The 15,939-nt window shown below is 31.5% G+C and overlaps 2 protein-coding genes across 3 annotated transcripts; both read left to right on the forward strand.

The window, feature by feature from the left end:
• The first annotated feature begins 4,550 nt into the window (after positions 1-4,550).
• On the forward strand, positions 4,551-5,969 carry LOC140875962 (uncharacterized). Of its 2 annotated transcripts, none has more exons than XM_073279793.1 (2): positions 4,551-4,739; positions 4,874-5,969. In XM_073279793.1, exons 1-2 carry the CDS (start codon positions 4,680-4,682, stop codon positions 5,705-5,707), a joined length of 894 nt encoding a protein of 297 aa, XP_073135894.1. In that variant the 5' UTR covers positions 4,551-4,679; the 3' UTR covers positions 5,708-5,969. The 2 variants fall into 2 exon arrangements, with proteins under 2 accessions (XP_073135894.1, XP_073135895.1); XM_073279794.1 differs by having other exon boundaries at positions 4,620-4,757.
• A 5,061-nt stretch (positions 5,970-11,030) lies between these two features.
• Positions 11,031-13,903, forward strand: LOC140889292 (putative E3 ubiquitin-protein ligase XBAT31). The gene is made up of 8 exons (XM_073297012.1): positions 11,031-11,329; positions 11,474-11,533; positions 11,683-11,754; positions 11,883-12,004; positions 12,099-12,239; positions 12,316-12,423; positions 12,746-12,995; positions 13,231-13,903. The coding sequence occupies exons 1-8, from the start codon at positions 11,150-11,152 to the stop codon at positions 13,609-13,611; spliced, it is 1,314 nt and encodes a 437-aa protein (XP_073153113.1). The 5' UTR covers positions 11,031-11,149; the 3' UTR covers positions 13,612-13,903.
• Positions 13,904-15,939: the final 2,036 nt, after the last annotated feature.

Genomic DNA, 15,939 nt, shown 5'->3' on the forward strand with positions numbered 1-15,939 from the left:
GTTAGAGGTCTAATACAGAACTTTGACTAATTAAAGGATTAAAATAGAAAAAAAGATAAAGTTAAAAGACTAATATAGAACTTTGACTAATTAAAGGACTAAAAAAGAAAACAGGCTAAGTTACGGGACCGAAATGGCTTTTTTCCCATTTATAGAAATTCACTTTCAATGAATTGGTTTGAATTATTTTCTATCAATTTAAGAAAAAAAAATTAAAACACATTTTTTTTAAAAAATATAATAAAAAATAAAATTTAGTTACGACATATTTATAAGAAAATTTGGAAATAATGATACGTCATAATTCAATAGATATTTGATTATAAAAATAAATTAGAGAGATAAAATTTTATCGAAACATAATTCTTAGGAAAATATAAAAACTATTAACATATAAAAATGATTAAGATGTTGGAAAATAAAAATATGCATGTATTCTTTAAAACTATTAAAGATAATATATTTATTTTATTATGACTATAAAAGTACAAATAGAATGACTAAGTTTTTCAGTATGGATATTTTATTTTGCCTTTGGATTGTATATCCATTCGATTAATTGTATTGAGATGAGATTTTCTACATAGTGTTTTAAAAATATAAAAATTGATATATAAAGTGAATATATGTTTGAAAAATAAAATATATTTTAAATTAATTATTTTTAAAAAATTATGTATATTTAATAATTTTATCTTTAAAAGTGTGAATAGAAATAAAAAAAATTCATTAAAGAATTTTTCGATAAATAATTTCATGAAAACTTGGTGAAAAATGAACGTAAAAAAATAAGAAAAAAAATATAATATAAAATTTATGTATAATTTGGAATTTAAATAAAATTAAATATTATAAATTTCATTCATAAATATAAATAAATCAAAGATAATGATGGAAAAATAAAAGAAAAATTGTAATTTTAATCCGCTAATATTTGATAATTACGATTTTGGGTCTATATTTTCATATGAAATAATTACATACATACCCCTATGAAATCTCAAAATTTCTAAAAATCCATTATGAAAAATGAATTATCTATTAACTCCTTATGTTTTCAAATCTTGAGCACATATATCCTCACGTTTTCAAGTTTGAGCGTATCCCCTTATCCATACGTATTTTTGTAGGCGTTTTATGTCCAAAATTTGAAACACAAGGACTTAACAGATATAAAGGATTTTTAGCGATATCAAAATTTCAACTTCAGTTTAGTCTTGCGTGTTTCGATTTTTGGCAATTTTACTTATTGTTTATCAAAAATGCTGATGCAATACTATAAACGTCTATGCTACAAAAATATCACATAAAAAAAGACTCTAAAATCGTAAGAAAAAAAACAAATATAACAGACTTTGAAATCTGATAACACAGAGTATCGGAATTATAAATAAATAATTTATAGAATCAAAAAAGCAATTTTTTCAAAAATAAATGTCAAAATGTAATCCACATTTAATCTAAATAAATTTAAGACTCAAATATAAGACCTTATCAAATATTAAAAATTCGCTATATCTTAGAAACAATAAAACAAATGAATATTATTTGAAATTTTAATTATTACTTTTTTTATTTTTATTTTAAAGGTGAATAAATTTAAATTTATTATTTGTCTTATGTTATATCTAATATATTTTCACGTGTCTAACCCATGAGACACGTGTTAATTATTTTCTAAATATCATACTATATTTATAAATTTAATATTATACTATTATAATATAAATGCAATCAATGAATAAATTATTTTCATATAATTTTTTGGTATTAAAAATACATTGTGTTAACTCGCATCTTATTTAATTATAAAATTTCACCTTCAATGAATTGGTTTGAATTATTTTCTATGAATTTAAGAAAATAAAATTTAAAATACGTGAGCATCAAAGTGGTTTTTTTTAAAATATATATATATATAATAGAAAAATAAAATTTGGTTACGACATACTTATAAGAAAATTTGAAAACAACGATACGCCAAAATTGAATAAAAATTTGATAATAAAAATAAATTTGAGAAATAATATTTTATCGTACATATTTCTTAGGAAAATCTAAAACAATTAAAAAAAATTGATTAGATGTTGGAAAAAATTTATATTCATTAAAATTATTAAAGATAATAAATATTTATTTTATTAAATTGTGTATTATTTTGATTAACATAAAAATGATTAGATTTTTAAAAATAAAATTAAAATATCTATTTATTAAAATTATTAAAGATAATAAATAATTATTTTATTAGATTGTGTATTATTTCAATTCAAAACAATTAACATAATAAATATTTTCAATATATATATATATATATATGTTTGACAAATAAAAATTTTTTTTTACTGAAATTAATTTTACTTTACCTCTCTAAAAGTATGAATAAAAGGATAAAGTTTTACAATTGTAAAATAACAACTTTGTCTTTTTATTTACACTATAAGTAAGGTAATATAAAAATATAAAAAGATATAAAAGTAAAACAACATTTTAGTTAGAACATAAAAGTAAATAAATATTTTTATTATATTATATGTAAATATTAATATCCATAAATAAATTATACACTTTCATTAAATTTCAACTAATGCGTCCATTAATGTAATTAAATAATTCATTTTTTAATTATTATTTTTTGAAAGAACCATTTTTTAATTTCTCACAATTTGTCTTTATTTATATTACAACTTATGTAATGTTAGAAAATTTAAAAATATATAAGAATAAGCTAAATTTTAGTTTGTGACTTAATCGAGTTGCAGTTAATCAAATAGATAAATAAATTTCGAAAAGAAGAAAAGAAAAAAACAAAACTTACGGTATTAATATAAATAGTTAAAATTAAAAAAAAAATATAAGAATATAAATCTTGAAAAGAACAAAACTAATTAAAAACTAAAATTTTCTATAATAATATTAACAGTTAAAGTTAAAAACATATATTTACGAAATTAATGTAGGAGTATAAATTAAATCTATTACCTACATAAAAATGTGAATAAAAATGGTAAAATTTTATCATTGTGAAATATATCTATCTATTATCTATTACCTATCTAAAAGTTTGAATAAAAAAGTAAAGTTTTATCATTGTGAAATAAGAAATTTGCCATTTTATTTACACTATAAGTAAGATCATATAAAAATATATAGGGATATAATACAAGTTAAATGACAAAAAATAAAAATAATATAAAAGTTACATGACTATAAATGAAATATATATACCACAACATAAGTACATAACCCAAAAAAACATGAGAGTTAAATGATCAAAATAAAAACAATATATAAGTGACATGATTAAAAATAAAAATGCATCATAATATGACTAAAAATGAAAACATTCAAGTTACAAGATTGAAAATACAAATTCACCATTAACATGACTAAAAGTGAAAAAAATGATCATTGTATTATTTCAGTTGATTTTCATAATTAATAATTAAAGTTTATATGATTTTTATTATGATGTCGTGAAAATATCGATAATTATAAAAAATAATAAATAGATATATTATATATAAACAAAGTATCACCACGCGCATCGCACGTGCTGTTTACTAGTATACATAAAAAGTGGTATTTTTCACAGGTTGGTCGAATAAAACATCCGTTTTGCACAAAATTGATTCGTATGATCGTTTTATAAAGGTTTTTAGTCAAACATTGGATAAAACAATAATGAGAAATCAATCAATGTCTAATTTTTTGCACCGACAAATACCTTAAGATTAAAATTTTGTCATGGATTAACTTATTTGAGCACTAGATATGTACTGATCACGCCTCTACTTCAACTTCGAGTAATAATTGCAATATCTGCGGCTCATGAAAAAAAAAATAGGGTAAATTAAAACACACTATACAAGTATGCTCACCTTCTTTTCACAAGAATTGTTTTTAATTTTTCCATTTGGGTTTGCTTAACGCCTGTGTCAAATACACTTTAGGTTCCCACTTTCTCCATAACGAATTATATATATAAAATATTAGGTACTAAATCATCCCCTCGCTTTTTTGCATGCAATCCCAGATTCCCATATATATCCATCAGTGGCACCTCACCCCCACTCCAAGACAAGCTGCTTAAAGGTTAAGTAATTCAACACATATATATATATACACACACAATGATCATTAAAATGCATGGAATATTATTTAATTTCATTTATGATTAGCCCGTTTGGTTTGAGAAACCGGAAGATAAAATCACTTTTCTTAAAATTGTTTCATTTGGTTATAAAAAACATTTTAAAAAAGCACTTAAAAAAATTGTTTTTTTAAAAGTTATAATTTCTAGTTTTTTGGACTTTTGTTTCTAACTTTATTTAAAAATTTAAATAAAAATATTTTTTCAACATTTGTCCAAACGTCAAAAATGACTTCTGTTTTTATTTTAACACTTATAAATTAAAGCTGAAATTATTTAAGTGTTTTTTAAGCTTCCACCTTATATATCCAAACCGATGAATCCAATAAAATAAATATATACACACAGCCAGGCGCTTGGGTTGTTTGTGTATAAAAAAGCACCATTCTTTATTTTAGCCAACTCGATCGATGTCATAATTCTCTCTTTACTTCTCTTGCTTTTTGAGCTTCGTTTGATCTCCCACTAGCTATATCTCCTCCACACATTTCTTGCAAAGGATAAATAATTTATATATAATAAAACTATGGTTTTTTCTTCCATTCCCGCAGCTTATAATAATCTTGATCTATCCAACTGGCAGCAGGTGATGATCCATGATTAGGTTTTGTTATATTTCTTTTCATAAAAAAAATGGCAAAGAATGTCTAAGAATCCCCCACCCCTTAATTAATTTGTTGAGTATATACTGAATTTTCATGTTGATCATGTTTTTGGCAGCAACAAAACCATCAAATTGTAGTCGGAATTAGCACCACCACCACATGTCCTCTAGTACTCCCACCACCACAGCCCGAGCCGCCGCCGCATGGTTCGATCCGCCCAGGCTCCATGGCTGAAAGAGCCCGGATGGCCAACATCCCCGTCCCCGAATCCGCCTTGAAATGCCCCCGTTGCGACTCGGTAAACACCAAGTTTTGCTACTTCAACAACTACAGTCTCTCTCAGCCTCGCCACTTCTGCAAGACGTGTAGAAGGTACTGGACACGAGGCGGCGCGTTGAGAAGCGTTCCCGTGGGCGGAGGCTGCCGCCGGACCAAAAGAAGCAAACCGGCGAGCTCGAAATCTCCGGCTGCTGGAGGCGCCAGAGATATTCCGCAAACCAGCTCAAGCTCCACTACTACCACTACCAGTAATAATAATATTAATAGCGGCCCCATGCCTCTGCTTCCGCCCCAACGCTTCCCCTCTCCCATGCTTAATCAACTCGCCGGAAACTTCACTACACATCATCACATGGGCTTGAATTACACCACATTAATCCCTGCCTCTACGGCGGATACTAGTACTGATGACATGAGCTTTCATTTGGGAAGTATATTTGGTGGTGGTGTGGGGGCAGCAGCTTCACTTTCATCTGGAATTCAGCCATGGCGGCTGCAGCAATATTACCCTAATTTCTTGGGAGGTTTCGACCCGTCTCCGCCGCCGCCGCCGGAGATGTACCAATTCCAAGGCAATGAAACGTCAATGAAAAATGAAGAAAATTTGGAGGTCATGAAGGGACAGTTAACAGATGAATTAAGCTGGGAGCATGCCAAGAATCAAAGATAATCAGTGGAATGGAAGTACATGATCATCTACTTGGAGTACTACTCATGAGCTGAAAACCCACAGATGAAAGAATGCATGATTTGCTTTCTTCCTAGCTCTTGTAATTTTTGTTTTTGTTTTTTTTTTTTGTTTTTTCAGTCATATAAGGGGAAGTGATGTCTGGTGAAACCCTAGAGATTTTAGGTCAGTTATCTGTTTATGAATTTTCATTTGTAATTTGATTTTGGTACCACTTATCAGACATGGGATATATATGATCCAAAGCCAGTACTTAATTAATCAACATGTTTTTCTTGATATATATATATAGTTCATTGTTAACTTTTCTACATATATCTTCATGCTGCTAACTCCATCTAGTTCATTATAATTCCGTTAATAGTGATCGGAAATCGGTCGTTACTGATTTTGTTGATGGTTTTTGAATATTTATGTTATGGTGTAGCTTTCGTGTTTTAGACCTGTCTCTTTACAATTTTGTCATCTATATATATGGTATCAAAATTGGGTTTTAATCATGTATCTTTCAATTTTTTTTGGAGATTAAGATTAGAATAATGTGGCACTAGTTTGTACCGCATCGGTTCGAACCCCTATCGAACAAATGACCAAAATTGTAGGAAGTACAAAGATAACTGGATATAATTGAAATTCGACAATATTAGGGCCAAAACTGTGAAAGAGACAAATTAATTTGTATTACCAAATTTACAATTTTTGAAATTCAGCTTTAAGCTGAAAACTCGTTCAATAAGTTAATCGGTTTATATTTTATTCGTCTAATTGTTATCAAATTTTGGTTTATATCCTAATATTAGTTAAATTATAAGTAGTAGTCCGTCGTCCTTTGTTCGACTTCACAAAACATATATCACAACTTAAAGAATTTCCAAATCTTATATCTTCTTGTATATACTGATGATGGTCTAGAATATATGGAAATCATCAGCATTAAAAATGTTTGATTGATTAATTATGAGTTTCTGGTCCCGAATTTGTCTTAAAAAACAATTAATCTAGTTAATAATTTTGTTACGACAGAATCATTACATATAAAATTCCAAGCAGCCTCGAAACCCCAAAAAGTGCTCAAAATCCCAGAAACCAACGTTGCGAAATCATCGATTTTTGCTCCCAAAAAACCCACTTAAAGACGGGAAGAGGGGAGAAGTGTGGGGGCGCATTCAGTCAAAGATGAACACAAGAAGTTGAAGTATTCCTTTTTCGTCAATTTTCAGGGACAGAATTTGCATGCGATTCATTTCTATTGCTTTTGTTCTTAGATTTTGATGATTTACATTACATGATTTGTAGATGAAATCAGTATCTTTCTCGTTACTTGGTCATGCTTCTGACAAGAAAAAATATACGTACAGTATTAACTAATTGGTTTCGTAATTTGTTGTAATAAAGGAAGTTTAAGCCAATAACAGATAGAACGTGGATCCTTTGCTTTGCATGATATATTAGAGAATCTTGGCATGAGAATAAAGACGTACGTACAATTTATACGAGCTTTAACATTAAAATTAGAGACATTATTTATGATAAATCCCTCCCCTCATACGCAAAAAATAAAAAATAAAAAATTAGAGGGACGATTTTAATTTCTTTTTTATATTTGAAAGAATTGGCTAAGTTAAAATATTTTACGGCTTATATTAAGATACACAAAACTTCTACGAGACGTTCTTACATGTCAATTTTCTGAGACGGATCTAGTCGACCAATGAAAAAATATTATTTTTATGTTAAAAGTATTGGTTTTCATTGCAGATATATATGAGTGAATCGATCCGTATTACAATTTTATATTCGTGAAATCGTTCATACAAGATAATTTTTTTTTAATATTATTTGTACTTTGCCTCCCAGCTACAGATTAAGGGAAAACCCCAAGGAAAAAGCAAATGCATGCATTCAGATCTAATTAACTCCCTCTTACCATGCATTACACATAGTTAAAGAAAATTATGTTTCTGTAGAGGGTATATACATAATGAAATGTACATGTTTAAGTAAAAGTTATATTTTCCATGCTCTGATTTCAAAATTAAATCAACTGTGTTTGGAAACAAAAGATACTTTTAATTCTCGGCTAGTGTTTTTTGACACGTGATGCGTGCATGCATACATATTAAAAATTTTTGTGTTTGAGATAAGTTTTGTATAAAAATATATATATATATTATTTTATATGATACCTATAGATAGATACGATTTCATTGAGATATATATTTTAAACTTTGAGATATAATGGAGAGAAGTCCGAGAAAATATCGTAAAAAAATTGAGATGGGTACGCGTACGAAAAGTCGAAAATTACTAATAAACTCACACCAACAAAAATAAATAACAAATACTATAAAAGACAAAACTGTAAATAAAATTTGGTGTCATATTCTCAATTTAATAATATAACATGGTTATTAGTATAGTATAGCTAGATATATTGTTTCTTTAAGCCTTTGATAAATGAATAGAAAAATTAGATCGCGTGAACACTCACTTATTTAGTTTGCAATAAATATATGGAATAATGGGATTGCCTCTATTTGGAAACATGCATGTAAGCTATTGTAAATTTTACAATTATCAATTTAGGTGGATATTGGAGCAAGACCATATCATTTGAATTCGACTGTTCAAATTTGAGTGATGTATTTATAAAACAAAATTTAATTTTTTTTATTTAAATAAGGAATTTTGGGCTTAACGTTAAATTTCAAATATCCAATCAATTAAAGACTATAATTTTGACAAATGATTGTCAATAGCAACTAGTTAATGAGCCCTTGATAAATGCTTTGACAAGGGGACTATGTATCCTTTTAATTTAGTGTGATAAATTTAATACAACTAAAAAAATACTACAAAAAGACATGATTACCCACCACGTACATATAAAAACATCTAAACTCTAAACACGCCTCATTCTCCTCCACATTACGGTAGGGTTAATTTTGTCATTAAAATCGAATATATAAATTTAATCACTCTTATTAAAATTATACCAAACATTCACTATAGTATCCTATCATTTTACTTGTTCTTAATTTATCCTTATATTATATATCATATACTTATCTTATCCTATATACCAAACTATGCCTAAATGTATTATAAGATCGATTATTGATTTATTGTCTTCTAGTGTTACTTAAAATGAGAATAAAAAAATCAAAGGGAAAGAAACCAAGAATAGAAAATGATGATAAACCAAATAACAGTTGAGTGCTCGTTTTACTTAGTCGCAAAGGATCGGAGCTATAGAGCATGACCCACCCACACTTTTTGAAAAGTCCATCTAATTGGCGACTTTCCCACAAAAAGTACTGTGGATTAGTGTAAGCAAAATGATCACGATTCAAAGTTGTTAGTCTCCAAAGTTCTTCACATTTGCAACAACCAACCAAATATGTTCTTAACGATGATATAATTAAGGGCACTCTTGTTTAAATTTTGATTTGACTTATCAAATTTGTTCCATAAATTATTATATTTCGAACTACTAGTTCGATTTCTATCTGTAAGAGCACTGTTTTGACATATATTTAACGGTAACATGAAATATTTCGATATATTTCATCGTTTCAAAGTTAGACATGTCAAGATGGTTTAGCGTTGCGATACGACTCACAACTAGCTACAACCAATTCACCCCTGTTTTTTTAAGGATCGTGAAATAACCATTCTAGTTAATCTATTTTAGGTGACGGACTGCTCCATTCTAACATCTCTAACCAAAGCAGCGTAGATTTTAGTTTCCAATCACCAATTTATGGGCCTTTAATTGGTATTCTATGTATAAAGTGATGTTAGGTAAATGGATTGGGCCCTTGACTAATTAATTGAACTAGATGGATCCGTTACTTGAATAACTAACCCCGGCCTTTTATACAATTAATTCAGTATTCAATTGTGAGTCCAATTTGAATTCTATTTCTTTAAACAACTAGAATGGCATTAATTATTCGTTTTTTTTATTTTATTATAAAAAAACTCTAAATTTCTTTTTACATGTGATGATGTGTGATTGTTAGGTTAGAAGCAAGTTATGGATTAATTTCACGCCTTCTGTTATTTCGTACTTTCTTCAACTACATTTCTCGATTTATTTATTGAAACCCATCCAACCTATTAAAAATTAAATCTACACATTCGGCTTGTTCTTGTCAGCATTTATTGTTGTGACTGTATTTTTTTTTGTAAATAAATCATGAAGATATGTTTAGTTTAAGGATTTATTTAACTAAATAACCTTCGTTTGACTATGATTTGGAAATATAACCACCTCAAATTTTTCCTTTGTTTTGGTTTTTGCATTTTCTTTGTATAAAAAATTTGGTTGACCAAGGTCATTTTTCAAACTGTCCCGTTTAACATTGGGATATTAATCATATGTTAGGTTGAAATGTACCCAATATCCTACCTTCATATCGACCTCCATACTAATTCCAAATCAAATCAAATTGGATTTATTGTCTAAAATCTTCGTGTGACCATTTCCTTCATATCGACCTCCATACTAATTCCAAATCAAATCAAATTGGATTTATTGTCTAAAATCTTCGTGTGACCATTTTGATTTGAGAATTTTACGTGAGAACTTACGCAGTTACGCTCACCGTCACTAATTTTTTGGAGTATACTAAATAAATATTTGTGGTCTGAGTTAAGTAATAACCTACCAACTACGTTAGCCAAATAAACCGCAGTATCCATAAGTTCATTCTAGAAAATATAATTTTATTATGATTAAGTCTCGAATTCAATTTTAATCAGGTGCCATCAGAATTATTAAATTAGATCCTACATATATGAGCACTGCCCAAATCCAAAAGTGTGGAGATATATTAATATATGTGGGACCTATTATTTTTCGGTGGATCCCGCATATATTGATAAATTTTCACTCACATTGTTAAGGCCCTGGCTATACATGAGATTATTTTATGCTACACCTGGAGTACTTATTCTCTCATGATGTGATCAAAAGTCAATCATTGGATCATAAACACACATGTCAACTTTCATAAAAATATAAGGGTTTCACGTGAACTAATGATATTGAAATAAGGGAAAAAACACTTTCGATGTAGCATATACTAACCTTGTTAGGCAAATTGAAATTTTACGAGAATCATTATGTGTGGGCAGATATTTTATATTTTAAATTAAATTTAGATTAAATTCTTTTTCGAAAATTATTCTTCTTCTTAAAGAAAAATAAATTAAAAGGAACAATAATTCTCCTTTCTCTCCTCTTTCCCATTTTTTTTTTAAATTAAAAAAAAGGAGAGCTTCAATAATTCTAACATCTACTCTTCTATCCGAAATCATAAAATGCAGTAGTCTCTTCTCACTCCACTCCCACTTTCCCGGTGGTACAAGCACAACAACGTAGTCAACTCAGAACCTGTCCTAAATGCAAACACAAGCATGGGACAGGGGATGAGCTGCGCGGAATCCCACGAAAATGGCCTCTTTAGTGCTGTCCAGAATGGAGAGCTTCACACAGTTGAAGCTATGGCGGAAGCGAACCCAAGTTTGCTCACATTCAAAACTGCTCATCGGAAGCTCTCCGCGATGCACGTCGCGGCCGCGAATGGCCAGATCGAGGTGGGTTTTATCCGATCTTGATTTTTTTCACCGGTACTGTCTCGGTTTCACTTTCTTGATAATGTGGGATGATTTAATGAGCAAAATAAGGTTGATCGCTTGGGAATGTTTCTTATATTTCTTTGTGGGTTTGTGTTTTGTTAGGTTCTGTCTATGCTTCTGGATCGGACCGAGAATCCAGACATCTTCAATCGCCACAAACAGGTGAATGTGTTTCTTGAATAATGTTCGAGATGTATTCGTTTTGTCATCTTTGCGTCTGAATATTTGCGTACAGTTCTCTTTTACTGAACTTTTTGTCTTGTTTTGTGCCTAAAATCGGGGAACTTGCCGTTGGATGCTGATTGGTTTAGACCCCATTAATGTTAGCTGCAATGTTTGGCAAGATTTCATGTGTGGAGAGGTTGATTCAAGCTGGGGCTAATGTAAAATTTCTTCTTTTTATTATTTTTTTTAAATTCTCGTTTTAGTTTCTTTTATTTGGAGGCAACAGTTTGATATGTATTCATGATCTGATGGATTCTTTTTTTCTTTCTTGTACTTCTTTTTTCAGATTTTGCTGTTTGATGCGTTAAAAGGGAGAACATGTTTACACTATGCAGCTTACTATGGTCATTCAGATTGCCTGAAATCGATTCTTTCTGCCGCAAATTCTTCCCCAGTGGCACATTCTTGGTGACTACTAACTTTTATTTAGTTTGATTTTCCTTTGTGAATTTGTCTATTATTGCCAAAAACTGTTCTTACGCATTGTTGTATGGGAGTTCAGGGGATTTTCAAGATTTGTGAACATAAGAGATAAAAGTGGGGCAACCCCACTTCATTTGGCTGCCCGTCAGAAACAATCGGATTGTGTTCACATTCTATTAAGTAGAGGGGCTCTCGTGTGTGCTTCTACTGGTGGATACAGGTAATATTTCCTTTGCATTTTTTCACAAGGATTTCAGCTGCATTTGTTGGTTTGCGCTGACAGAATCTATTTGCAGCTATTCAGGCAATACACCTCTTCATCTTGCTGCACGGGGAGGCTCATTGGATTGTGTCCGAGAATTGCTTTCTTGGGGTGCAGACCGCCTGCAAAGAGATTCATCCGGGTACACTCCCATATAACCTTCTGTTACAGAAGAATGGATATATATTTAATCCCAACTTACTCCCTTGAACTTGAGTTTACGTACATGAATCCTTGACTTGCAATTCATTGAAGTGAAGTAAATTGTAGAAACTAGAAAGGACGGTGGTTCTCATTGTAGGCATTGAGCTTTGAAAGACTAGATCGAAAAGATTACTTGCGTGTTGTATCCCTCAAAAAACATTGTTTTGATTTGCTTCTTCATACTTTTGGTGAAATGTATGGTCATATTTCGTATAATGTGCAAAAGTAAGCTTATTGTTGTGTTGCTGATGTGTTTGCAGGAGAATACCTTACATGATTGCTCTGAAAAACAAACACGATGCTTGTGCTGCCTTGTTAAATCCTTTGGCTCCAGAGCTGTTAACTTGGCCATTCCCGTTGAAGTTTATCAGCGAGCTCAATCCTGAGGCCAAATCTTTGCTGGAAAACGCTTTAGTTGAAGCTAATAAAAACAGAGAAAAGGCAATCCTTAATGCTGCATCTTATTCTGTTTCTCCTCTCGCAGTTTCTGATGGCATTGACGAATCAGAGGTACAAAATACCTTTAAAGTTTAAAGTTGAAACCATATTTCGCTTATGGCATGATTTCCAATATCCATAATCCCAATTCTTTTTATGAAACTTAATGTCCCAAAAGGAAACTATAAAAACTTCCTATTTGGAATTATGGATAAAGTTAGTAGTGCCTTTTTTTGTAAAAAAAAAAAAACACAAATAAAAATATAAAGAAAAGCAGAAGTTGAAGAGCTGTGAATTTGTTTTACAGGCCAACAATGCAGAGCTATGCTGCATCTGCTTTGAGCTAGCATGCGCGGTCGAGGTTGAAAACTGTGGCCATCAGATGTGTGCTCATTGTATTTTAGCCCTATGCTGTCACAGTAAACCCAATGCTTCAACAAGTTCCGCCAAGATCCCTGTATGCCCCTTCTGTCGAAGCAGCATTAACCGATTAGTCGTTGCCAAGAACAAGTCTGACAGTGAAACCGAGTCGCATGTCAGCCCTAGAAAACTAGGACGAACAAGAGAGACATTTAATCCTGGCGAAGGCAGCAGAAGCTTCAACAATTTGTCACCCTTCAGTTCATTTGGCCGACTGGGTCGCAGTTCAGGGAAAGTTGCTGCTGAACGAGACGAAGATAAGCCATAAGATTCATCACATTGCTAGTTTCTTTTTAATAAAAATACGCTCTTGCGATGAATTGAAAAGGGGTTCGGTAGAATCTACCTTCAGAAGAAGAGACCATGGACAATACCACCTAATGTCTCCTGTGCTAATACACTGGGACTTAGCAGCTCGCACTTTTCTGTCAAGATATGCCAAAGCACATGTAATATATATATTTTTCTCATGTCATTTGTTCCGAGACGGTAGCTTCCTCTAAGTTGCAGTATGCCACATTTCCATTAACCAATCGATTCGATTCTTATATAATCTTACGTTCGTGTTTTTTTTGTTGTTTCTCAACGTTCTGCGCTCATTCCATAACTGCCAGAGACAACCCTCCTTTCTGTTTCAAGAAAGTATCGAAGAGGGGGGGTTTTGTCGATCGGTTTTCAGACTCGAGTATAGACACAGAAAACATGCATTGGATTTATAGTTCGTCGTGTTTTTTTTTCGAGTTCGCCATTCTTCACGGGAGAATGAACCAAAGGATTGAGGCAAACTCGAACATCATTTACCATTTCTTTGGGAAAAAAAAATTACATGTATTTCGAAATTTTATCGTCGATCAAGAAGTTAAAATAGATATGAAAAAAGAGGACAATAGATGGTCAAAGGAACAGAACAAAAATCAACGAGGGCCATGTGAAAAGGGGATAATGATTTATATCCTTACAACTTGTCAATATGCATGAAAATGACACATCCTAGAGATCAAGAGACCAGCGAACATGAAAATCGCACAAAAAAGTATATGCCTGCTGTTACAGTGAAATGATTCTCATTGGCACCATTATCGAACCAATAATTAACCACAAGAACACAAAAAACGGAAAATAATTAATATAACGAATGAGGCTTCTTCTATAGTACATCGATGCCATCTCACTACGTAGGAAAGTTACGGTAAATATACACTTCACGATTGGTCTCGAGGGTGTAAGATCTCTTAGATCAATATTCGGTCTATAAGTTGTTATATTTGAACTTTCACCGATTCACGTGATGATTGATGACCCACATATATTCAAGGTATCATTTGATGATATCTTGAATTTGAATTGATATGTATTCATTTTTCGTATGAACTCAGGTCGAAATTTACGAACAATAGACAAGACTTTCTGAGATATCTGTATAGCTCATCAAAGGTTCGAAAGCTTTCTCACTTAAATCTCCTGTTAGTGGAGAATTTAAGCAAAGGTTGGTAATCCGAGTTAGGGGTATATGTACTGTGTTAATTAGTGCTTAAGTCAAAGGTGACAATTTAGATGATCTCTCTTAAGCTTGGGCTTTGACTTGTCAAAATTGTCATAGTATGGGTCATATCATGGATAACCTTGGGTCACGTCTCACTAGGACACGAAAGACTTCCTAAATTTCAAGGTTTTTTCCTGAGTCTACCCACCAACTTCGGATGCCTATAAATACGCCTCCCTTACGAACAAAGAAGGGCAGCGACTCTTGTCAATTTGCAACACAATTAACTTATTTTATAATTTATATTATGAAATAATCTGATAAACCTAACATATTTTGATATCTTTTATGAAATGCAAGGAAGAAAAATTAGATGCTTGACATTGTCTCAAGGGTAGTTACGTCTTTGGGTGTATATTTATCACTTATTACTGTCTTGCATGGTTCACGGTTGCGAAGAGTGTCGCAGAAGCTGCATAGAAAACCGTTTTTGCAAACCATGCAGTCTCTTGTGGGCTCAATTTGGAACTAATTATCCTACGCACCGTCGTCGGCTTAACCGTCACCGCACGAATCGCTTCAGGGCCGTTCTCTCAAACTGCGAGAAATGACCGCAGAGAAATTCAGAGTCTCCAATCGAATCGCTGTGGCTTTTCAGATCAGCTGCTCCATTCTTCTCAATCTTCGCTCTCTTCAGCTCGTTATAACTTCCTGACGTTCTATCGAATTCATCAAACTCCAGTGAAGTACTGCGGCGCGTGAATTTCGCCTCTCCGCCAATTTTCCTATTTTGGCTCCCGATTTTCGCTCGAACAGCACCGAGGAGCTCCGGATCCAGGTAGTCCTCTAGCCTTCTGTTCGTCACAGGTTCTCTCTTCAATTCCTTTTCTCGAACTTTCCGGATCTCGTAAAAACTCTGACTCATCGCATTACACCTGTTGCGAGCCAAAAATTGAAATCACTGCGCACATATAGAGAGTAAACTCGATTTTTTTTTTTCAAAAATAAAAACCGATGATTTTGAGAAGAGTTGAACGATGAAAGAGGTTGAGAATCCCGTGGTCGAAGGAGGCGCTTCTGGATTTCTTCCACGGTAGCTAGCGGACTTGAACA

Source organism: Henckelia pumila, chromosome 1, assembly GCF_033568475.1.
Source record: "Henckelia pumila isolate YLH828 chromosome 1, ASM3356847v2, whole genome shotgun sequence".
NCBI classification, from domain to species: Eukaryota; Viridiplantae; Streptophyta; class Magnoliopsida; order Lamiales; family Gesneriaceae; genus Henckelia; species Henckelia pumila.